Source organism: Sabethes cyaneus, chromosome 2, assembly GCF_943734655.1.
Source record: "Sabethes cyaneus chromosome 2, idSabCyanKW18_F2, whole genome shotgun sequence".
Taxonomy (NCBI): Eukaryota; Metazoa; Arthropoda; class Insecta; order Diptera; family Culicidae; genus Sabethes; species Sabethes cyaneus.
The window spans coordinates 59,507,497-59,531,871 of NC_071354.1; the positions used below are offsets into that span (position 1 = coordinate 59,507,497).

A 24,375-nucleotide genomic window follows, 5' to 3' on the forward strand; every position below is an offset into this window, starting at 1 on the left:
CGTGCACGTTGGGCCCCCTGTTCCTGGTACCGGTGGGGTTGTTGAAGAGGACTATTTTCGTCGCGCTGTCGTCCGGCATCCTTACGACGTGTCCGGCCACCGTAGCCTGCTGACTTTCGCTAGATGTACGATGGGAGTCTCCCCAAGCAGGGCCTGTAGCTCGTGATTCATACGTCTCCGCCACTCTCCGCTTTCAATTTGTACTCCGCAAAATATTGTCCGCAGCACTTTCCACTCGAACACGGCAAGGGCGCGTACGTTCTCCGTGAGCAGCGTCACGGCTTCAAGTCCATAAAGAACTACCGGTCTAATAAGGGTTTTGTACATTGTTAGCTTCGTGCGGCGGCGTATGCTTCTTGATCGTAGCGTTTTGCGAAGGGCAAAGTAGGCCCGATTTCCCGCTTGGATGCGCCGCTGGATCTCCTTACTAGTGTTGTTGTCCGCGGTCACCAACGATCCCAAATACACGAACTCCTCTACCACTTCCAGTTCGTCGCCGTCAACGGTTACCGTCCGTGGGAGACGCGCGTTTGTTTCCTTTGAGCCTCTTCCTTTCATGTATTTGTTCTTCGAAGCATTTATTTTTAGCCCAATTCTCCTAGACTCTGCTTTCAGTCTGGCGCAGATTGCCTCCGCCGTCACAAAGTTCCTGGCTATGATATCGAAGTCATCTGCAAAGCCTAGAAGTTGGCTACCCTTGGTAAAAATCGTGCCTCTCGTTTCGATGCCCGCTCGTCGGATCACCCCCTCAAGAGTGATGTTGAACAGCATGCAGGATAAACCGTCGCCTTGTCTCAACCCTCGCCGCGTCTTAGAGTGAGTGTCTTAGAGATGCGTACGAAACACATCATTCGATCCAATGTAGCTCTAATCAGTCGCGTCAGTTTGTCTGGAAAACCGTGTTCGTGCATTATCTGCCATAGCTTGTCTCGATCGACTGTATCGTATGCTGCTTTGACATCAATAAAGATGTGATGCGTGGGCACGTTGTACTCTCGACATTTCTGCAAGATCTGTCGGATAGTAAAAATTTGTTATGTAGTTGCGCGAGCCCCCATAAAACCCGCCTGATAATTCCCTACTAAACCTTGTGCTATCGGTTACAACCGGCGTAACAGGATCTGGGAAAGTACCTTGTAGGCGGTGTTTACCAGCGTAATACCGCGATAGGAGCAGCAGTCTAGTCGATCACCCTGTTTATAGATGGGACAAACTACTCTTTCCATCCATTCCTCCGGTATCTTTTTCTCCTCCCAAATCGTCGAAATAACCCAGTGTAGAGCCTTTGCTAGCATTTCTCCGTCATGTTTATAAAGCTCTGCCGGTAGACGATCCTTCCCAGCGGCTTTATTGGTCTTCAACAGCCCGATTTCTCGTTTGGCTTCTTGGAGATCAGGTGCTAGGACATTACTATCTTCGTTCAGTAGAATCGTTGCACTAGCCCCGTAATTATCATGTATTCTAATAACCGGCCGCATAGTCTGTCGATGAAGAAGGATCCAGTCTTGAAGACGTTTATAAACCTGGGCTTTGCTTTCATGCTGATCCGAGTTCTCATTTAGTCCACGAGAGGACCGCACGTTTGTGTCGTTTCAACCTCAAACGTTATAAAAGTTTCCCCAAATCTCTGCCAACATAACAAAACAAGTTTTCCACTACATTGTGTAGTTCGAAAAACATGATTTTACAAGAGGAGCTGATTATAAAATCGAGTTTGCTTCATGCATCCTGGAATACTATGAACTTTTTTCTTGGGCTTCCCGGAATTGCATCCTAACGACAACAGTATTATTTGTGTAGGGAATCGCAAGCTGAAATAAAAAAATCCGGTCAACGAGTATCTATTTTTAATTTTTTTTTTTCATTTGCATTTTTGCAATTGCCCAATTCGAGGTCCGAATGAAAAATGTAGATTTCGAAATAAAGCTTATAATAAATAAAGCTTATAGTTTCAAATTAAGCCGATCGTAATCGTTTTAGTCTTTAGTTTTCGGTTCATTCAAGTTTAAGCAACTACTTTACGTTAATTTAAGTGTAAAATCCTTATTGGTTAAAATTATTACCAACACTGATTTCAGGAAATTCATTAAATGGATTTGAAATATTGAAACCTGAGCTAGAACTATATAAAATGATATGAAGTACGCATTTTACCCCGAATTTCCTTAATAAAGGCACGGAAAAAATTCTCACTCTCTTTTTGAGAGGTTTCCCAACGCCCAACCGACACCTGAGCTGGGAGAGCAATTTTCTTCCCACGTTTGTATTTTTCAAGAATCAATAAGCCGCACGTTTAGTCGTTGACTCGATCTCGTTCGGTGGCGTTCTAAGTTTCTCGGTGAAAATTTTCGATCGCGCACCCGCTTGGTTTTCTTTTACCCATAGGGCGGGCAGTCGTCGGGTTCTTTTTTTCCCCGTTTAGGGGTTGTGAAATGTGCGTTGTGTATCGGCGTTTTATTGGATGTTTCTGATGTGATGTGGTTTTTGTGTGGCGCTAGTTATCGATAAGCAAGTCATTTTTAGAGAGAGATCAAATTCGCAGACTGATTCAAGGCGCGAGCCGTAATCGTCGCCGGCGACGGGCGACGACAGTCGGTCGCTTGGACCTTAAATTTTTGCTTAGTGTGTCGTGTAATGGTCCAATTTCGCAGCCTAAAAATAAACTACAGACACCGTTTGTGACACGACTTTTGCGAGTGGATCCACAAAAATGAGGCTTCATATTTTAAGAATAACTACACGCAATTGCTAGCAAAAGCCTGGATTAGAAGGGATATCCCTCGATACCCCTCGGGCGGTAGACAGAAAAATACTAAACGTGTTTAAATATAGCCACAATTGAGACAGAATACTGCGAAGAAAGATTTCGGAAAGATGGACGGATGCACGAAAAAAGCAACTGTTTATATTGTGGTCAAAATCTCTGTGCAAAAATAAATATTACATCTGAATTGTTTTTACGAGCGAACGTTGTCGGTCAAGCTTGCACAGGTCCAGTGGAACTGTTTAGTGCAAAGAAACTACTTATGCTTTTCGTTTACAAACCTTCCACCATGTGCATTGTCAATTACAAATGAAAAATACCGGTTACTGTCTGCGCATTATTACAATGAACGTTATCTTCAGTACACCTGACACTAACATGAGTGAATAGTTCGATTGAAACGTTTATTACAAGGCTTAACCAGCAGTTATTTATATTGTTTCTAAAGTATTAACTGTCTGAAATGCCATAGCTGCCCGCACAGTCCATTGCAACATAGTGATATACTCCGATAGACGAATTATGCCAATCACGCTTAAGCCTGTTTCCTGAAATTTTCTTCCCTCACACAAATCACCAATCTGACTGGTCGTAAGCGTAGAGCGTCTAGTACATTGCTTCATTTCTTTTGTTTAGCTTCTAAAATTAGTTTAAATAGTTTCTTCCGCCGACGGGGCTCACACATGTGTCAGTTCTCGAACTGCCCTACCTAAAACAGATCAAATAAACGCTGTAAGACATGCTCGGCTTTTCCGCTTCTTTTCGTACCGTAGAACGAGTTGTCTTCGATCGTGCTCTTGTAGTTTATTCGGTGCATATTAGTTAGAAAATTCCGTTTAAATTCGTAACGTACAAAACATTTGTTTTTTTTCGTGCAGAATCGGTTTTTACGGCTTTTTTATAAATTTAATTCCTATCGATTGATTCATTGTTCATTTTTAACGTCACACTGTTCTACGGTTCACTAGCAGTCAGCAAAGGAAACAACGAAGGAAAATGCGTTCATCGAAATGCGCATATGATCATCGCATTCCATGGCTTGTTGCTTATGTTTTGTGCATGCGAGTTCACAAATAAACGATGAAAACTCGAGTGTCGAAACCCCGCACGGCAGAGGGAAATTGGCGGATGTTTCCTGCAGATGTGATCGCGCGGTATATGTACTGTACGTACATGCCAAATCACTGACGGTGACGGTGAGCAGTGCACTGCTGCTTCGAACGACAGCACTAGTATTCACGAGTTTCACTTTCATTACCGCTGTTCGTGAGTACGAATCGTGAAATGCAGTGCAGATCGCGCAGATGGTTACGTTTGGCTTAGCTAATCTCCGTAATGTCGTTACGGAAAACGCACCATTTCATTGCTTTGATTGGATTGTGCTTAAAAACTATATTTTAATTTTGTGCTTTAATTTATCAATTCTTCTGTTCATCATGGATAGAAGATATCACTACGACAATAATGTCAGCCATCTAATAAGCAAGTTCGAAGTGCGAAAAAATCCTAAAAATAGAAGAATGTCGGCAGCGGAGTTGAACGAAGCGGTATACGCTCGAGAAGGTCGGGAATTTGTGTCCCGTCCGATGGCTGGGTATTCCCGGGATCGTACCGTTTATTTGAATGACTCAGCTGTGTTCTACGATAGCGCTGAGAGCATACCGGCAAAAGTTAGATTTAGGAACACTCGTCCCAGCTACAACGAATCGTTATCTTCGCTCAACGAATCGGACTACGGGGGTCCCTACGATTCGGCATTGGAAGACTATCAGGATGATCGGGCTCCCATCACCAAGGAGCAAGTCGCTACATCGTTGTCTCGTTTCGGTGCCATCCTGCAAATGCTGTCGAAAATTCCGTTTCCACGACTATCCGTCACCGGGATGGGCCTTTGCTCACTCGTCGCTATCTTCATCTGTCCACGAACGCTCGGTGCCAATATTTTGTTTCCCGGTTTCAGACTATTATTCGGCACGCTCTATCCCGCCTATGCATCGTACAAAGCCGTCAGGACCAAAAATGTTAAGGAATATGTAAGTATGATAGTATATTATTTAATAGTATAGTTGGTTAAATAATTTACGTATTGCTATTGAGGTTCTCTTTAGTAAACACTATGTAGGGCTTCGTTCTCCAACTTCCAACTATGTAGGGCACAAGCCCTATTTTTAGCCTATTGGGCGATTGCTTCTATTTGTTTAACCTAATCAAGTTCTAGTGGAGGAACAGGTGATTTTGATGTTCATTTGATAAAAAACTAAATATTACTTACTTTTTTGAGAGAATAGTTATACAAAAATTCTGCTATTGTGCATCCACATCCTTTTTCAAATGTTATGTTGTGTTAATAGTTCCCAATCAAAAACTGCCTTTTGTTGATGTTCAACTATTTAGATTTTCGAAGCTTTCTTGTTAGTTCCTTGTTTAAATTTTGAAGCTTTCTTGTTAGAATTAAAAAGGGTTTTTTTTAATTTTAACTGTTTCAAGTTTCGCATGAAAATTATGAATCGAAACAATAACAACGTTTACCTATAGGTTACAATCGAATGGCAAATATTTTTACCTTTAAAAAGCAAAGCCTAGGTGCTACATTCCGTTATCGAAACTTGACCTTCCGCCAGTTAGTTAGAGTACAGGACAATTACAGGGCCAGTTGCTACGATCCTATTGACTCTAACAGCCTCTCCCAGCCGAGATTCGAACATACGACGACTGGCCAGCGTCATACCTCGAAGCCAACTGGGAGGCTTACCTTTATAAACTGCAATATTTTGGGACAATTATGACAGAAGAATATTATTCAAAATTAGCGGTACACGTACATACGTCATGTAGTTTTATACAGGGGCGTAGTTATGAATAACTTCTTAATAAAAACAATATTTGAAAAGTTCAAGATCGTTTAGAAAATTCTCATAGAAATTTTCCAATTTTTATGAATACGCTTAAGTAATTTAATGAAACAAAGGCGTACAATAGTACCCTGAGAGTAAAAATTGCCGTGATGGGAAAAGAGCAGAAAATTATATGACAACAGAATCATTTGTAGCACGATAAATAGATTCGTAGTTTATTATATTCTGCCAAGCTAGCAGATTTTCCGGTTAAAAGTGGGTTTAATCCAAGTCGGAACTACGGGATTCGAACATAAAGCATTCTGCCTAGGCCTCTATTATTTGCTGATATTACGTAACTCTACGTGTTCTCAATATTCTCAAATAAAAGTTCCAACTTTGTAGTCATCGGGTGACGGGTACGGGTGTTTCCTGCCATGAGCTGAAATTAAAGAAATCTTATTCGCTGAATAGTTAGCTTACCGTTTTCCAAGCAGAAATCTTTATAATCATATTACTTACTGTACTGCTGTACTAAGAATTTCTCTCCATTGCAATGGATTGTACTCGGTTCTGGAATATTCGCCGCCAATTTGACGAGCGTTTCGACACGCGCAAATCAACTTCATGCTGGTCGAGTCATCTAGCACGTTGAATCCCTCTATTCCTGGTGCCGGTGGGGCTCTTGAAAAGAACAGATTTCACTGCACAATTACCCGGCATCCTTGCGACGTGGCCGGCACACCGTAATCCACCGTCTTTCGTCAGATATATGATGGGAATCTTCCCGAGTAGTACCTGTAGCTTGTGGTTCATACACCTTCGCCACTCTTCGTTTGAACTCCGCCAAAAATAGCTCACAACACCTTTCGTTCAAATCCGGCTAGTGCACGTATGACTTCCCTTAACAAAAGTACTGTCTCGAGTCCGTAAAGAACTGCCAGTCTGATAAGTGTTTTGTACATCGTCAGTTTTGTGCGTTTCACAAGGTTACCTGTGCGGTTCACAAGGTTACCTCACACCTTCAATAGCGATAGTCCGTACCCTTACCGCTACCCTCTGTTCGATTCGAAAGGACTCGAGAGTATCTACCAAAGCTGTTCACGCCCGACTGTATCGTATGCTACCTTGAAAGCCACGAAAATAAAATTCGTGGGCACGTTGTAGTGCCGACTAAAAATCTGATCCGTAGTAGCAAGGGCCCCCATAAAGCCCGCCTGATATTGCCCTACGAATGCTCTTGCTGTTAAGGATAGGCGACGACACAAAATATGGGGAAACACCTTTTAGGTAACGACGACCAGCATAATGTCGCGATAATTACAACAATCTAGCCGATTACCCTTTTTGTGGATGGGAGAAATCACACCTTCCATTCACTCCTCCGGTAGTTTCTCTTCCTTCCAAATCCTTGAAATTGTCCAGTGAAGTACCATTGCAAATGGTTCTTTGCCATTTCAATAGAGTTATACCGGTTCTTACCGATCTCTTCGTGATCGGGAGCCGGCACGCTGTTATCCTTTATAGGCCCTCCTTAGCTAACTTCCGTTGCATCTCGCTTCTATTATATCGCCATTGAGATGCTCATCCAAGAACTGGTTCCACCTGTTGACCACCTCGCGCTCGTTTGTGATTAGATTCCTTCCCTCGTCCCTCCACATGTAAGGTTTCGATGTGTTCTTCGTTCTTCTTCAGTATAGAGCCGGGGTGGCTCGTGCTGTTTCAAGCACTCGTCTCCATTCAACTTGGTCTTGGGCTACTCGTCGCCAGTTTCCTAGTCGTCTCAGAAGTCGCAAATCGCTTTCGACCTGGTCGAGCCATCGTGCACGTTGGGCCCCCTGTTCCTGGTGCCGGTGGGGTTGTTGAAGAGGACTATTTTCATTGCACTGTCGTCCGGCATCCTTACGACGTGTCCGGCCCACCGTAGCCTGCTAATTTTCGCTAGATGTACGATGGGAGTCTCCCCAAGCAGTGCCTGTAGCTCGTGATTCATACGTCTCCGCCACTCTCCGCTTTCAGTCTGTACTCCGCCAAATATCGTCCGCAGCAGTTTCCGCTCGAAAACGGCAAGGGCGCGTATGTCCTCCGTGAGCAGCGTCACGGCTTCAAGTCCATAAAGAACTACCGGTCTAATAAGGGTTTTGACATTGTTAGCTTCGTGTGGCGGCGTATGCTTCCTGATCGTAGCCTTTTACGAAGGGCAGAGTAGGCCCGATTCCCACTTGGATGCGCCGCTGGATCTCCTTACTAGTGTTGTTGTCCGCGGTCACCAGCGATCTCAAATACACGAACTCCTCTACCACTTTTAGTTCATCGCCGTCAACGGTTACCGTTAGATTCCCTGCCTCGTCCCTACACATGTCAGGTTTCGGTGTATAGCCCTTCCGAGTTTGGTTCACCTTCTCATAAAACTTGCGCGTGTCATTAGCTCGGAATAGTTGCTCTAATTCTTCACGATCTCTGTCCTCCTTTTGGCGCTTTTTCTTCCTCAGAATCATGGTCAATTGGCTCCTAGCTTGTCGGTATTTGGCCAGGTTCTCTCTAGTGGCAATACTTGGTTAATTTTTCCAAGCAGTTTTTCCCCTCCACTGCTTGTTGGCATTCCCCATCAAACCAATCGTTTTGTGTACTCCGAGGGTCAATACCTAGTGCCTCTCCGATGGCCGAGCGTATTCTGCCCCAACCGTCTTCGAGGTTTGAGGCACCTAACTCCTCGGAAGAAGGCAGTGCCTCATTCAGTATTCGCGCGTAGTTCTCGGCAGCTTGCGGATTATCTAGCTGCCTGATATTCAGTCGAGGAGGGCGGCTTTGACGTGTCCGGTATTCGGTGGACAGCTTTGACCGCACATGTACTGCTACTAGGTGATGGTCAGAACCAATATTCGTACCCCGTCGGGAGCGTACGTTCGTGATGTTAGAGAAAACCCGGCCCTCTATGAGAACGTGATCAATTTGGTTCATTGTTCGTTGGTCAGATGATTTCCAGGTGGCTTTGTGGATATCCTTGCGCGGGAAAAAGGTGCTTCCCAAGTAACAATCCAATAGCAAATTGGTCTTATTCATTTCTTATAGTAGTTTTATCAGAGCATTTCAAAGTCTGTTAGGTTTTATAATGTTCCTCCTCAAGTGAATTTTATCTTGTTTGACTAACATTTCTGAAGTATGACTGAAGGAGACTTGAAGAATCACCCATAAAACTAAATTATCAATAAGTGTAATTCACCTTATAAGGGGTTTTAAAGGATACTTCATTTTTGCATAAAAACGACGCTCCTTAAAACTTAACAATAGTTTTGACAAAAACTTATGACATTCTTCTTCAAGATTCGTTTATCTGAACAATACTGCCATAAAACTCTCTTAAAATCGTATATTCTTGAAAGAGAAATTATACTCTTGAATAAGAACATTCTAACGTAAACAACTAATCTGTCAAAATGGGCGTCTGAGCCTGGAGAAAATTGGAGAATACAGATCTTTTAAATGAAAATTAAGCAAAAATCCGTGTAATATTTTGAAAACTCTTTCATATGAACAATCGGCGAAGTCACAAAACAATAAAGATCTCAGGACTAACTGAACTGGGGAAGGACAGTGCCGGTAATGATGCATTTGCCAGTGGCGGTGCGGGTTTCCTCTAGAGCTTTTCGTATTTTTTAAACTAAATATAGAGTTCATAAGTCAGATGTCTTTGTATGGAAAATGTTTGAAGGCACTGAAGCAGTTGAAGCATAATTTTTAAAAACAGTTGTACCAATACCAATTGTAAATTAAACGCTTGGAACTGTCGTGCAGTCCAAACAGCACAAACAGCACAAACAACACGTTACGTCGATACTTCGTTGATGTTTTCTTTGTTTATACTAGAATGGTTATCTCGCAAAAACTTGGTGCCCTCAAGTAATTCAAACAATTCTTATTCAAGCGCAACTTGTCTTCTTCAAGAATACAATAAGTATTGATGAACTTATCGCGCTCTTGGAAAAATTTTCTTTGTCTTGTGCAAGAAATGTTAGTCTAATAAGCGCTTTCGGGTTGATTTGGATAAAACCATTGAAAAAATGGCGAACAGGGCTATTTTGATTACTTTTTAAATTGTAGTCAATTGCATATGGGCGCTTATAAAAATGGTATTATGCAATACTATTAGTGATCTTATCTTTTTAAATAAATGTTTAGACATATAAAAGCCTTTTTGCCACAATTAGTTAAAAATTTGGTAGCCATCAACTTCTTCATGAAATCATTAATTTTTTTTATTAATTTAATTTTTCAATTATCTAGCAAAAATAACTGGCGCGTTAAAATTTTCTAACTTTCATGTCACAAAACATCGACAAACCGAGCGTGGCATGAAAAATTTCTCATTTATGAGCAACAAAGCAGCTGCTTTTATCACCATTTTTATTTTCAATTTTCATTTATATCCATTTCGAAATAGCAATATCTGTGAATGCTTATAGCTTATAGCTCTTGTTCAATTTAAAACATTTAAGGCTGTGAGAAGTGTATGATGTCTTGCAAGTGTTCTTTGAAGAGACAACCATAAAATCATCAACACTTGTGGCAGTTTTCTTTTTGTTTCTAGCGACTCTTGGAAGTCATTGTAAGTAGATATCGATAAGAATTACAAGTTTTAAAAGGATCTTAGGAAATTTTCTTGAGAACCTTCTTTAGTGTGGGCCTCCCTCGTCTTATAAGGGTTTTATGGCTGTTTTATCGCAGTTTTGTAGAATTACAAGTTTTGAGATCGGTTTTAAGCAGCAAATGCTGGAAACCTCTTCAAGTGCACCTTAAAATTGAAATTGTTACTTGGGCTTCGGATCGCCAGGTCTCGGGAAGCTGCGAAGTTTATACATCGTTGGTCGTTATCGTTCGTGTCGGTGTGCAGTGCGGTTCTTCCCTACCGACCTGGGCGTTCATATCCCCGATGACGATCTTGATGTCCCGTGACGAGCAGCTGTCGTACGTTGCCTCCAGCCTCGCGTAGAATGCTTCTTTCTCATCGTCGGGTCTACCTTCGATCGGGGGCAATGCACGTTAATGATACTATAACTGAAGAAACGGCCCTTTATCCTCAATGCACACATTCTCTCGTTGATCGCCTTCCAGTCTATCACGCGATCCTGTATTCCTCCCAACACTACAAAGCCCGTTCCCAGTTCGTTGGTAGTGCCACCGCTCTGGTAAAACTGGGCCTTTCCTCCACGGATCTTCCATACCTTCTCTCCTTTGCGACAGATTTCCTGCAGAGCTACGATGCCGACTTTGCGGGGTTCAAGCTGTTCAATCAGCACCCGTTCGCAGCCTGCGAAATTTAGCGATCTGCAGTTCCAAGTACCGAGTCTCCATTCGTCGTCCTTGTTCCGTCGCCTAGGTCGATGCCGAATATTCCGCACCGAATTTGCTTGAATTTTGTAAGTGTGATTTAATTTAGGTGTGTAGCCGTGCTGGGGCAACACTACCGAGTCTCGCGATGGGGCTGCCATCTTCTAGTGCCGAGACTCACTATACCTCCTTCCCGGTTAGTATACGACCTTAGTTTCCACCGGGGTTGGTTACCCGATCACCGCTAAGGTTGCTCGTATTCCGCCTGGAACCGCGAGGAGGTCGGGAGCGGAGTTGCTGGATAAGAGGCTAACGACCACTATGAGGTCTATATTCCGCATTATCCAGCCATTTACCAGGTTTTCGGTGTGTAGCCCTTACGAATTTGGTTCACCTTCTCGTAAAACTTGCGCGAAATAATAGCCTGAAATAGTTGTTTTACTTCTTCACGGCCTTTATCCTCCTTCTGATTTTTTCCTCTTTAAGATCGTGGTCAACTCATTTTGCGTTCGTCAATACTTTCCAAATTTTCCTTCGTGGCAATGCCTAGATAGTTATTCCAAGCTCTTTCCTCTTCATCGCTTGTTAGCATTCCCCTCCAAATGAATATGGTCGATTTGGTTCAAGGTTCGTTGGTGGCTTTGGGGATATCTTTGCGGGGAAAAAAGCACTTCTGATCACCAGGTCTTAGGAAGCTGCAAAGTGAATGCATTCCTGGGCGTAATCGTTCGCGCAGATGTGCAATATATGGAGCTCGATCACCGGTCTATACATTGCTTTCATGTCGACTTTCCAGGTACCAATTTTCCATGTTACATGTCCTTATTTCATCGCCTTTATGCACGGCGAATGTTCCGAGACGAATTTCGAAATGTGCGGGATATGTTGTATGAATACCGGATAATAAACACCCAAAAATGACGTTTTCTTCGGATTCCTCCAACACCAGATGCAGATGTAGCTCGCTGCGGTTGGTGGCTAGGCCAAGTGGAGCAAGATTTAGGAAGTGTATCAGACGTTCAAGAAACAGAGGACAAACAGCCATGCATAAAATGGATTTAACATGGCGACGCATCCCCTGCGGGGCGGGGCGGAAGAATGATCATTTCGTTGATCAATAGCAAGAATAGCAGTGATCTTGGGTTACTCGTTCAGTGAGAAAGCCTTCAGGTTTTCGAACATCATCCTAAGGATAGCTCTCTTTACCCCTTTATAAGGCAGTGGCAACTATATTGCCACCAACGAAAAATATTTATTTTCCTTCTATAATTATATTGATGTTATTAAAGACGCAAAACAAACATCGTTGGTGGCGATAAAATTGTCACTGCCTTATAAAGGGTTTAGGCAACACAATACCGAATGCACACTATGGCCTGCATTTGCGGCTTCCAAGCTCTGCTACCAGGTTCCCGGTAAAAAATGAAACCACTAGAATCTCTGCTTCATAGATATTTAGACCTTGAGAGTGAAAACCGCTTTTTTAAAAAAAGGGCTACAGATGATAATCATAGCAACGAAGACGAAGATAGCTTATCTGCCTAGAATTTAGTAATTGAACCATCATTTCTTTGTGTCCAGCTACTTGCATGTGACTGGCTGAGGTTGATTTAACTTTATGTAAAAATCTTACGTTTGCTGCGGAAACGTCACAAAAGCCAACACTAAAGTTGCGCATTACCCAAAATCCAAACGAAAAAATGCTTAAACAAATTCAAAAAGTGAAAGTTTTTCTAAACTCGACTCAAAATTAAAATTTACATGGAAAAATTCAAATCAGACTTCGCATTGCATGTAATTAATAGGTTTCCTGAATGTTTTATATCCTTAATTCCAAATAATTCGCCTATTCCTTGTTTCTCGAAAAAGTGCGAGAAAGCCTCAAGAAGGCCTGGATTGAAGCGTGTTAGTGTTTTCAAGTATAAAGCTCTATAATTATCAGTGAGTTAAATTTTACTCTCCCCTTCGTAAGGTTGATGACATATCGATTATGACATATAAACAATAATTAGTAAATTCTACTGCTTTTAATCTGAACTTTATTTGCTTATTTGAAAAAAAAAAACTTGTCCTACTGACTTCTTAAAAGCTGCTAATTACTTATAGTACTACTTACGGACTACTATGTTGACGTTGTTAGAATAAATAAGAAGAATCAACGGTCTAAGATGGCCGCCTTGTGGAATTCCGAAGAAAGTAGTAAAAGCCGGCCAAAGGAACCTGGTTTTAAAAAAATTATTTGTTTTCATACCGAATGTGCCTCTTTGGTCTTTTAGATTTTAGACCAATTTTATACAGATGTAAAACATGAAAGTTGAATTTGGGAATAATTCTGATACTTTATGATATCTGTTAATTTGATAATTTGAATATTGAGAGATTTTTGGCGCAGTTGTCATTAACGAAAGCTATAGAATAGCTATTGTTACGCATGCGCGAAGTCTAGTTTGCCAGTTACCACGATGATGATGCAAAAAATACGTACGAGTTGGAGTCAGTCACCGTGAATTTTATATGCAATTTCTATTGACTTTTCCAGTGGAAAATAGACACATGTGTTCTCTGCGGACGTTTTGACCCAGTTTTCGCGCTAATTTATCCCTTTGTATGAATGTGTAAATATTTGAAAAAAGATTTTAACAGAATTTTTAACAATATCACTATTTCTAACGATCGTTTGTGGAACAATCGTGTTCAGTTTAAGTTTTATGGTTTACCGCATTGTAATGGCTTTTCCTAGTATTAGAGGCCATGTCTTTGCTATTCATGTACAAGCAAACAGCATTCATTTCCCGAAGCTCCGTTGAGCTCCGTTCCCGACCAACAGCTGAGCTCTGAACGTTTAATTTTATTCCACAATCTGAAGTAAGTTGCTTACTGAAGTAAAGGCAGTGCGTTGTGATCGAAATCACCGCATCTACTAAAGTTTCTTTTAACGCACTGGTTGCGTGCCAACTACGTGTGAAACATAAAAAAGACGCATGAAAATCATATCTCAAATCACATAATCACCCCACATAAAACATTGCATACATTTTTTCCCTTTGGTTAAATATAATTATTAGGTTCATTTTGGGTCAGGGGCATATTGCGGTCTCGAAAAGCCGACCATTATGGTTAAGAAAGTATTTAATACCTTTTTTCGAACATATTTTGTATGTTGTGCGATGCCCAGTCATAGAATCTAACGCAGTCCTACGTATTGTTAAAGAATAGCAAAATAAGTTAAATTTCAATATTTCTTATTCATAAAACACACTAATAGTATTGGTTAAATTCAAAATATTTGCCCACAAACCACTATAACCTTATAAGTACCACTTCTAATTATAAGTAAGATTAGATATTATTGATTTTAAACTACATACAGACAAACATGCGTTGCGTTACTTAGATTTTCATTTCACAATAGCTGACAATTAGATATTGTACAAATGGAAATAATCTTTCTTGGCACAGCTTTCCGACTCAGCACCACTAATTTATTTCTTACTTTTCCATGTTGGCACTTTCCTTTGACCCTTTGACTTGCCGAACTCAAACACACATTATCCTCGATGGCTCCACGGTATCTAGGTCAAATGGATGATGTACTGGATTGTGTTTGCGTTTTTCACCTGCATCGAGACGTTTACCGATATCCTGCTTTCATGGTTTCCGTTCTACTATGAGATCAAAGTCATCCTCGTTCTGTGGTTGCTGTCGCCGGCGACCCGTGGCAGTTCGACGCTCTACCGAAAGTTTGTACATCCGATGCTGACGCGCCGTGAACAGGTGGGCATGCATTTTTTTTAAAGTTATTTGACCATGTTCAAACAAATTTTGCTAATTTTTAGGAAATCGATGATTATATTAACCAAGCTAAAGAAAAAGGTTACACCGCTGTACTGCAGCTGGGTTCCAAGGGCGTTAACTATGCCACGAACGTCATCATGCAAACTGCAATCAAGGTAAGACCTTTTTGTGACAATTTTCGTGAACATTAATTGCTTCCTCTCTATCATAACACATCATCACATTGCATCTAATTTACCGTTTTTGAGCTAACAATTTCGTTGCTGCACGTTTGTTTGTTTCGATTAGAATTAATTTTAGTTTTGATAATTTTTTCTTCGATCCCACCAACGAACAATCGGATAGAGACAGCATATTTTTGTGATCAGATTTTATTAGCAAACCACATTGGAGTTTTCAATCTTTTTTTTCGTTTCATTTTTGCATCCTAAAACCTGTAACCGTATCCAAATCCAATAATATTCAGGCTTTTAATAATCCACCGCAAATACCAAGTATAATGCCACAAAGTCATTCCGACGGTGCACTCGCTTCCGCCACACATGCCAACTTCCGGCGCACTTACCCGCTTGGAGCAGATGACCGAACGTCCCGAGTGGACGGTTCGGAATCATCCACGGTTGCCTCCCGAGTAAGGCGTTCCCAATCGACTGACTCCGCTCTAGACAGAGTCACACGAGCGCAAGTTAGCACTAGGAATCATAGTATAATCTACGAAATTGACTCTGAAGAAGAGGAACAACTGCTTGCGCAAGCCCAAGCAGCGATCGAGCAAAATCAGTTCTCGCTCGGAGACACAGTCGACGGCGGACGGCATGAAGAGACTGACGGGGACGCAGATATCGAACGGGCAAGTTCCGCAGAGACTGAAGACGGCTCCGCTAGGTCTAGGGCTGTACAAAAAAGAAAAACCACTGCTACTGTCGGAACTCGTAGCAGAAGGGCGGCTACCTCCACGAACGGCAACGCCACCGGCCCAAAGAATACTCGTGGCCGGAAGAAAATTCGCAAAGAATCCGAGTCGATGGAAGTAGATGTTGATTAGGTCTATTTATTAAGTCTGCTTTTTTGCTATACGACGAAGTGCTCAAGTTTTATTATGATAATTATTGTCCTTTATAAGAACTAATTAGCTTTGTTACTTACATGTCTTGTGGACAAAACTAACCAAATTTAGCTGGGTGATATTGTTGAACCCTAAGATATCGACCTGAAGCACAGATAAGTAAATCTGATAAAAAACGCTACTGCACAGGAGGTTAGTTTAATTGTGTAGGTTCGAATAGACCATTAAGTTTTATTTTGAAACGTGTGTTTATAACTGCATGAACTCTGTTAAAGAAGGCAATTTAAAATTGTACAGTAAAAATGTTTTTACGATTTCTAGCATTCTCGAGCAATTGAGCAATAAGTGAACCATCGAAAGCACGCACGTCAGATCTCGAAACGAACGGTTTAGACAATGCCTTAGGATTTTCTGCATCTAATTGTTAGCTTTAGTCGTCGTCCTGTGTAGGTAACATCCAAACCTAGAAATACCTCTCAGTGGTTAGGAAACCGCGGTAACACAACCATGTTCAAAATCATATTCGTAAGGGCCATAGATTTAGATCAAGCAAAGCAGCATAGGCAAAGCAAAGGCTGACATTAATCGATCATGTACTCTGCGGAGTGCTTAAGTAACATTATCATGCGAATCACAAAATGCACACTAATTTAACTAATAGATTAAAACAACCTTCACATTTCTTTTAAGTATCCGTAACATGAAAATAAAAATTGTTTTAAAAGAAATAATCTTTTTGTTTGTTTTTCACAAGTTGTTTCGCACTTAATTTGGCTGTTTGTTTCACTTCGGTTCGGAGGATTTTTTTTACTATACGTTCTCTAACATTATTATTGGTTTTTTTTGGTATCACAAAATTTGCTTTAGTGAAGGCGAGTCGACCTGATCCATTCATTTTTCTAATGATAAGAAATATTGCTGTACTCTAAATTAGCTTAAAAATTATCTAAAAAAAATTTACGACACAAATTTATAAGACCTTAAAATGTTTGCTTATGACGTGCTGGTTATTAGCTATTAATTTTAGTTCGTTTTTAATGAAATTTAAACTGGCATTTATTTAATTATCACACAAAGCACAATCGGTGAAATCCGTTTTTATTGCTTTTGACTCATCTGCTTCAATTTGCACAGTCTATTATTTCTTCGAATACGTACGGTATGTATCGCCATTTTTATGTTAATATGTTTTTAAGTATCAAGAGCAAAATAATGTATCCAGAAACGCGTGAAGGATTTCAGATTACAATATCAATTGGAAGTAAATAACGCACTTTTGATTTTTTCTTTATTTTTAATCTAACAATGTGTTTCTTTTCATCATTTTTTATGTTTTGAAAAAGTGAACAAATAACTGAGTAACTGATACTCACATACATTGGTTGTAATCCAATATATACAAATCCTTCCATCGTCACGATCGCAAGTGCAAACATCAGTAAATCTCTCCCACCCATTAGATTTCAATATTACGTTCTATTATCTTTTCTGTGATTTTTCTTTGTCTGCTTCTCTGTGTTCTTCACCCCGAACTGTACAAAAAAAAAACATACCAAAACTGCTCACTGCTGTTCAGGGTGGAGGCGGTCTGGTGCAGACGCTGCGCAAAAGCTACAGCTTGAGCGACCTCTCGGAACCGGACGCCCAGCGCACCCAGGAGGAGATGGACGAGCTGACCCGGCCGCAGCGGGTGTTGCGCTCCAAGAGCACTCGGTCCGCTTCCGGTGGTCGCCATGTGGAAATGTATTTCCCTGAAGTGGAACTAGCTGGGACACCACACCGCAATCCACCGCCGTATAAGTAGGTCTTACGCCGTTGCGCCGATGCGTTGGTACTGTGACACTCTTATTTTTTTTTTCATTTTAGCTATATTCGGTCCTCCGACGATATCAGTTCCGGATATTCGAGCGCAGAGCCAGGATTGAGCCGAACGGCTTCGATGAGTAACACCGCAAGGCCGCGCGTCAAGTCTAAAACACGAGAGGTGAGTTGTTTTGCACTATTATGGCTCTCCATGTATAAATTTTTGAAGTCAAAAATAAGGACTATTTAGGCTTGATATATCTACGTGATGTTTTTTTCCTCGTCTGTTCAGAAACTTTTCGCAAACATTATAGTAATTTTTTAATGTTTATTTGACAACGACTTTGCACTTATTCTTCCAAACATTGCAATTTTAGTCTCTCAATAATTAATTTATCACAGGAAACACGATTCCTTCATCGAGTCATAGATGTCAAGGATTTTAATACATGAATCCCGGTTCCCTAAATAAGGCGATCTGTCGAAATCTGTTGAACAAGGTTTCTCCAATTATGATCTCACTCCACCTGGTCTAATAACCATTTTGTTCGCTGCGCTTCTGGTCGTGTTATTCCTACCAAATTTGAGGCAAACACCGTCTTTGCAGGGTAGTTGTCCGGCATTCTTGCAACATGCCCTGCCCATCGTGTCCGTTCAGCTTTAGCCACCTTTTGAATACTGGGTTCGTCATAGAGCTGTGCGAGTTCATGGTTCATTCTCCGCCTCCATACTCCGTTCTCCTGTACACCGCCGAAGATTGTTCTTTGCATTCGTCGTTCAAAAACTCCGAGCACTCGCAGGTTCTTTTCGAGCATTGTCCATGTTTCATGCCCGTGGAGAACAACCGGTCTAATAAGAGTCTTGTATAGGGTAAGCACGACTTCCGCTGATAAAACGCCCCCGAATCTCACGGCTGGTGTCATTATCCGCCATTACCAGTGAGCCAAGGTAGACAAATTCGTCGACTACCTCAAGCTCATCGCCGTTGATTGTTATATTACTGCCCAACTGACGTTGGCCCGCCTCGGCTCCGCCGGCCAGCATGTACATTGTTTCAGACGTACATATTTACTTTTAACCCAATATTTTCTGCTTCATGCTTCGGTCTGATGTACAGTTCAACCACAGCCCCAGATGTTCTGTCGATAGTATCCATGTCAATGGCAAAGCAGACGAATTGACTAGATTTGTTGAAGATCGTTCCCCGTGTGTTGATATCCGCTCGGTCTCAACACCTTGCAGCGCCATGTTGAATAGCAGGCATGACAAGCCCTTTGTGTGATTCGAATGAACTTGACAATTCACTCGAGTTCCGAACACAGCACTGTGTACCATCCATCGTAGATTGAATCAGTTTGATGAGCTTTCTGGGGAAGCTGTTCTCGTCCATGATTTTCCATAGCTCTTTCCGGTGGATTGTATCATATGCGGCGTTGAAGTCAACGAATAAATGGTGCTTGAGAATTCTGTATTCCCGACCCTTTTGGAGGATCTGCTGCAGTGTAAATATAGCAATAGCCATAATTTGCAAATATTTCGTCTTGAATCACTGTTGTACGCCACCGTTTTAACCGGAGGTACAACCGCGCACATGTTATGGAAACGACAATTCACCTTGCAATGTGATAATCGTCATGAGCCGTCCCTAAAATACCAACAGGCGCTCAACACCCGCTAAGATATTCCCTAGTTAACATTCAGTGGAAGCATGTTTTTCAATGACCGTCTATGCGCGTTGTGGATTAAAGGCAAATTCTTCAACTTATCAATATACGTACAAGGAAGGAATTCTTTAAGCTTCTCGAAAAGATATGGAGAGTACTCAAGATAAAGGTAGCCATCAGCGATACAAATACACAGGTCGAGCGCAAAGAGTTCTTGCGCCTCGTTACAGATAGAAAAAGCCTCCACTTGACGTCAAGTAGACAGACGACAACGGCCTGAGGTTCGCCGCAGCCAGACGAATGGCTATCTGTAGTACCTATTTTGTGAGATTGAACATTCGGAAGCATACGTGGAAACACCTTAATGCAGAAGCCTGGTCTTAGATCGATCAAGTTCTGGTTGATTGTCGGTACTTTTCGGATATCGCAGTCGTGCGGTCCATCCAGAAACTCCAGGCACTATCTCATATTAAGCCAGATTCGCGTCCGGTTGTCCAACGTACTCAAATCGAGACCAATGTGGAAGATATGACCAGCGAAAGGAGTTGATGCAGAGTACTCTTGGAAAGCTAAAGAGCGGCGTGGGGAACGAGTACGAATGAACCTGAACGAGCAGTGGAAGCACATCCACGATGGAATCAGTACTACAGTACGAGAAGAATCCAGCCACTTCTTGTGAGTGATTTGACGCAAAGTGTCAGCGATTGACTGACGAGAAGAATCGAGCCAGAGCACTCATATTAGCTACAACTGTGACACGCCAGAGTAGGGAGAAATACTGAGATATAAGATCTGCCGAGAAGAGACCTCGCCGTCGCGTCGTAAGCAACGCCAGCAAGAACCCAGTCTTGCAACGGAATTAGGAACCGAATAGTGCCAACTCCTGTTATAGGTAACGACGAGGAGAACCTGATAACTGAAGGATCGGAGAAGGCCAGGCGTTGGAAACAACATTTTGATGAGTTGTTGAATGGTGAACAAGATGGAGCTATCAACAATAAGAGGATAATGGTTGAGGATTATGGACAAGCTATGGATCCAGCAACTTTGGATGAGGTTAAAAAAGCAATCAGAGCAAAGTTTTCGAGAGGGGACCAAATGTTCAGCTTCGAAAATTCAATTTGCACTCATGATTTGTTCATAGATTTCAAGAAGGCGTACGATTCAATTAAACGAAATTAGCTGTGGTGGATTATGTTTGAATATGGTTTTCCAACAAAACTGTTTAGGCTGATACGTGCTCGTTTGTTACGTTAGATGGTTTGAAGCAAGGTAACGGGCTATCATCGAATTTGCTGAGCAGCATTGCATTGGAAGGTGCTATTCGAACAACAGGCGTGCAGAGAAGCGGTACCGTCATTACGAATTCTCACATACTTCTATGGTTCGCGGACTACATCGATATGAGCGGTGGTAACACTAGAGCTGTGGAAGAGGCATATATGCATCCTAAGGAGGAAGCCACGAGGGTTAGGTTTATCATGAATTATACCAAAACGAAGTATATGGTGGCTGGTAGAGAACGTGGTAGCGTTTCGGGTGTTGGAACTGCGGTGGTGATAGATGGAGATACTTTTGAAGAGGTCGATGAATGAAGCCATGAAGTAAAACGGCGAATTGCGACTGCAAATACAGCCTTCTACGGATTGCGTAGGCATCTGAGGTCCCTTAGCCTGCAACTGCGTACGAAACTCGTGTTCTATAAGACGCTGATCCTTTCTGTTGTACTCTACGGCCATGTAGCGTTAACGTTGAAGTTGAGCGACGAGTTCTAGGTGTGTTTAGCCGCAGGATCCTGCGATCAGTTCTTGGCGGCCGGCAAATTAAAAGCAGTGCAGCGCGGGCGGATCAATCACGACTTTAACCAAGTATATAAAGAAGCGGGTCTGGCGAAGCTTCTAAAACATGGAAAGTTACAGTGGGCTGGATACGTAGTAAGGATGCCGGATGAACGACCAACTAAAGTAATCATCAGTAGGGAACCAGATAGAGCTCGACGACTTCAAGGCAGTCCCCGTATCCGTTAAATGGGTGCTGTTGACGGGGATGCAATACAGTTATGTGGTTTTCTTGCAAAGATTGTTTTCCAACCGCTGGATAGTGATGAATTTAGGAAAGCTGACGAATTAACTAGAGTAATGAATTAGCGAAAGCTTTCAAAGTCAAATTCCCCATACATTTTTCGTGTCAAGAGCTACCGTTTCCCCAGTAAGACCATCACATACACCAAGTGTATGACTGCTTGTCTAGAACTCAACCCTTCTGATTTTTTACTTAGCTTTAACCATTTTTATTTTTCCGTGGAGTCCGATTTTACAAAAAAAAAAAAAAAACAGCTGGTAGTTTGTGATCTATGAATCAGCATTTGTGGCTTGAGCAGCACGTTTCTCACAATCGTGAGGAAGATTTGTGCCTAAACTATGAAACTCCAGTTGTATACACATTCTACTATACTTATCTTTTTCCAGAATGTGGAAAACCATCGATCAAGAGAAGGAATGGACTTACGTTAAGTAATTTTCTGTAACAATTAAGTTTGTAAATAAAGTTTCTCTTCTTCGGCATGACATATTATTTTTCGTCGTAACATCTTCTATGTAAATATGTTTGCAATATCATCAATACCATTAAATACTAATTTGTTAATAAAATATATCAAGCCTAAATTGTTCACATCACGTAGTATTATCGCACTGCAATGGATTCGACATATCTCATCATTTTAGGCATACAGGAAACAATATATAGTTCTGATCTGAATTTAGAGTGATGACGTTTCCATTGCCATATTATGCCATAGTTTTTATAGCACTGTTTTGTTCATTTTGGATTATTTTTCTGTTTCAAGGCTGGTGATGACGTTTTCTATGACGGAAGAGAAACAGATCAATACTATAGCAGTGGTTCTCAATTTCCTCCTTCCGCTACCCTGTACGAAATTCCTCCCAGTCCCCTTCCTGCTATTACCCAAGCTAGCGTTGTTTTTGCCCATCAGCCCATTTACTCTCAGCAGTCGTCAAGTTCGGTTCCAAGCTCGCCACAGCCGGTGCCACCGGAATTAGAGCGAAAATATGAAATGTTTTTGCAGTGGATGGAAACCCAAAAAGAAACTGAACGAGATCAACCGGCTCTTTCGGGTCATAAATCTAACCTGACAGCAACTATGCAAGAATCGCCAGTACCCGAAGAGCTGGAGCCAACGATTCCTGATATGAACAGGTCTTTTCCCGGTAAAATTCTAATTGACGGAAAGGAAGATTTTCCGGTAGAATTTTCAAAATCCATCCCAATCATGGAAATAGAAAATGAACCGTCGGAAAAGAGCTTCTTAGAGGATACATTTCGTGATACAATCTCGTTGTCTAGTGATGACGAGTTCTTAGAAGTAGTACCCGACGATGATGTAGTACCCGAAAACATGGAAAAAGGAATTGAACCTGCCAAACCTACTAATGAACAATGTACAGCACCAGAAGTTGTATCTGAAGAATCTATCCCAACCGTGGTAGATTCATTAGAAGCCGTCGATTGCTCTATGCCTCTTTCTGAAAAAGACGCGCAGTCTGTGCTTGTTGAAGATGTAGTTTACGATGAAAAGCTCCACATATCTGAAGATGAACCATCTGGGGTGGATACAAAAAATATTCCATATATTGATGATCTGGGACAATTACCTATTAACCCAAGTAACTTAAATGTATCTACAGCGAACTTAACATCATCGACTTCTTCTTTAGCAACTTCCGACGCCGGCAGTCATCTGGAAGAACATGCCACGAAAAAGCCAGCATCCCATGGCAAACGAAAGGCTCCTTCAGTTCCCATCACGTTCAAAGCTGAAACTTTCATTCCCTCCATGGAAGCCCCGGCTGCTCCCCAAATACCTTCCCGGTCACAAAAGGCAGAACCGACAGCAAAAGCGAGTGGTTCCAGCGAACCTGTGCTGGAGAAAGAAAAAGACAAAAAGCACAAACCAAAGTTTATGAATTCTCTAACCGGAATGTTCAAACACGATGGTCCGTCGAGTTCCGGATCTAGCGAGTCGGCACGAAAAGCGGATTCACTACTACCGAAGGAGACAGAAATTTGAGTTGGCTTTCCTCCTCCTTTCCTTGTTCTTCCCTAGTTTGCTGGTTAGAGAACCTCCGCTCACGCAGACCGATTTTTGGGGACGATTTTTCTTTGAATTGTACGTAGTTTTTCTGGTTTTGTTTCGGTTTTTCTGTTTTTTGTTTTGTTTTATTTTTGTGTTGATTCATTGCGTGTGAGTTGCTTGTAAAATTATAAGCTATAGTTGATCATAACTTTTTCCAACGGTATTTACGAATCTTCATTTTGATTTCGTATTTTAAAATGATTACAAACGTTGAATACTGAAAACATTAGCCTTACCTGAATAGCTTTGAGACGCTGCATTATGATGATTATGGTGGTGAACGTTAGATTTAATCGATTATCAATTCAATCTGCAAAATTAACTTTCGGTTCCCCGATGAAGAGTGTCTGAGAACAGGTGATACTACAGGGTGTCCGAATATTATCAGTGCATTATATGACAGCCTGCTTTTACATAACCTAACGCATTCGTTTGAACATATCTACATGGTTAAGACTCCACATTTTCCATTACTACGATAGTTAGTGATGATCTGAAGCGTAAATCATAAAAACCATGACGACAAAACTATTTGAATGACACCACGAAACAAACTGGTTCAAAAAAATCTGAAGCGGTTGTCCGTGGTCAGTCAGGGCCATAGACAATTACTTCCTGTTACTTCCAACGACCGAGTAATTATTTTTAAGGAGTCGTCATCCCGCTTCTGCCATGCTTTGAGCAGAAATAACTCACGCCGGCAAAATCTTGTTGATCTTCATTGACAAAGGGGTGAAAGTAAGCTAATCAATGTATCAGAAGAAAACGGAACAGAACACATACGGACGTTGGGCATACGGCCGGGTAGCCTAGTAAGTTAGGCATATGGATACTAACTTTTTTATATATAGTTTTCTTTTGCAACCGACAGAGGGAAAATTAGGTAAGGAAGGGTCATTGAAGCAACGCTTATTAAGTTTGTACAACGTTCTTCATCTTCCAAGCAGCTTGAAAAGAAGGAATTT

The 24,375-nt window shown here is 41.6% G+C and overlaps 1 protein-coding gene across 6 annotated transcripts in view; it reads left to right on the forward strand.

Moving 5' to 3' along the window:
* LOC128734476 (uncharacterized) overlaps window positions 1-24,375 on the forward strand; it is a 53,877-nt gene that overhangs the window by 19,740 nt on the left and 9,762 nt on the right. The window contains exons 1-7 of one of the 6 annotated variants that reach the window (XM_053828698.1): window positions 2,333-2,434; window positions 3,733-4,797; window positions 14,503-14,700; window positions 14,763-14,876; window positions 17,364-17,587; window positions 17,654-17,771; window positions 22,103-23,443. In XM_053828698.1, the coding sequence (XP_053684673.1) occupies window positions 4,069-4,797; window positions 14,503-14,700; window positions 14,763-14,876; window positions 17,364-17,587; window positions 17,654-17,771; window positions 22,103-23,344 (2,625 nt within the window). In that variant the 5' untranslated portion in view covers window positions 2,333-2,434; window positions 3,733-4,068 and the 3' untranslated portion in view covers window positions 23,345-23,443. Of the gene's footprint in view, window positions 1-2,332; window positions 2,992-3,642; window positions 4,798-14,502; window positions 14,701-14,762; window positions 14,877-17,363; window positions 17,588-17,653; window positions 17,772-22,102; window positions 23,444-24,375 lie in introns of those variants that run through there. The other 5 variants (XM_053828695.1, XM_053828696.1, XM_053828697.1 and 2 more) reach the window with 5 other exon arrangements.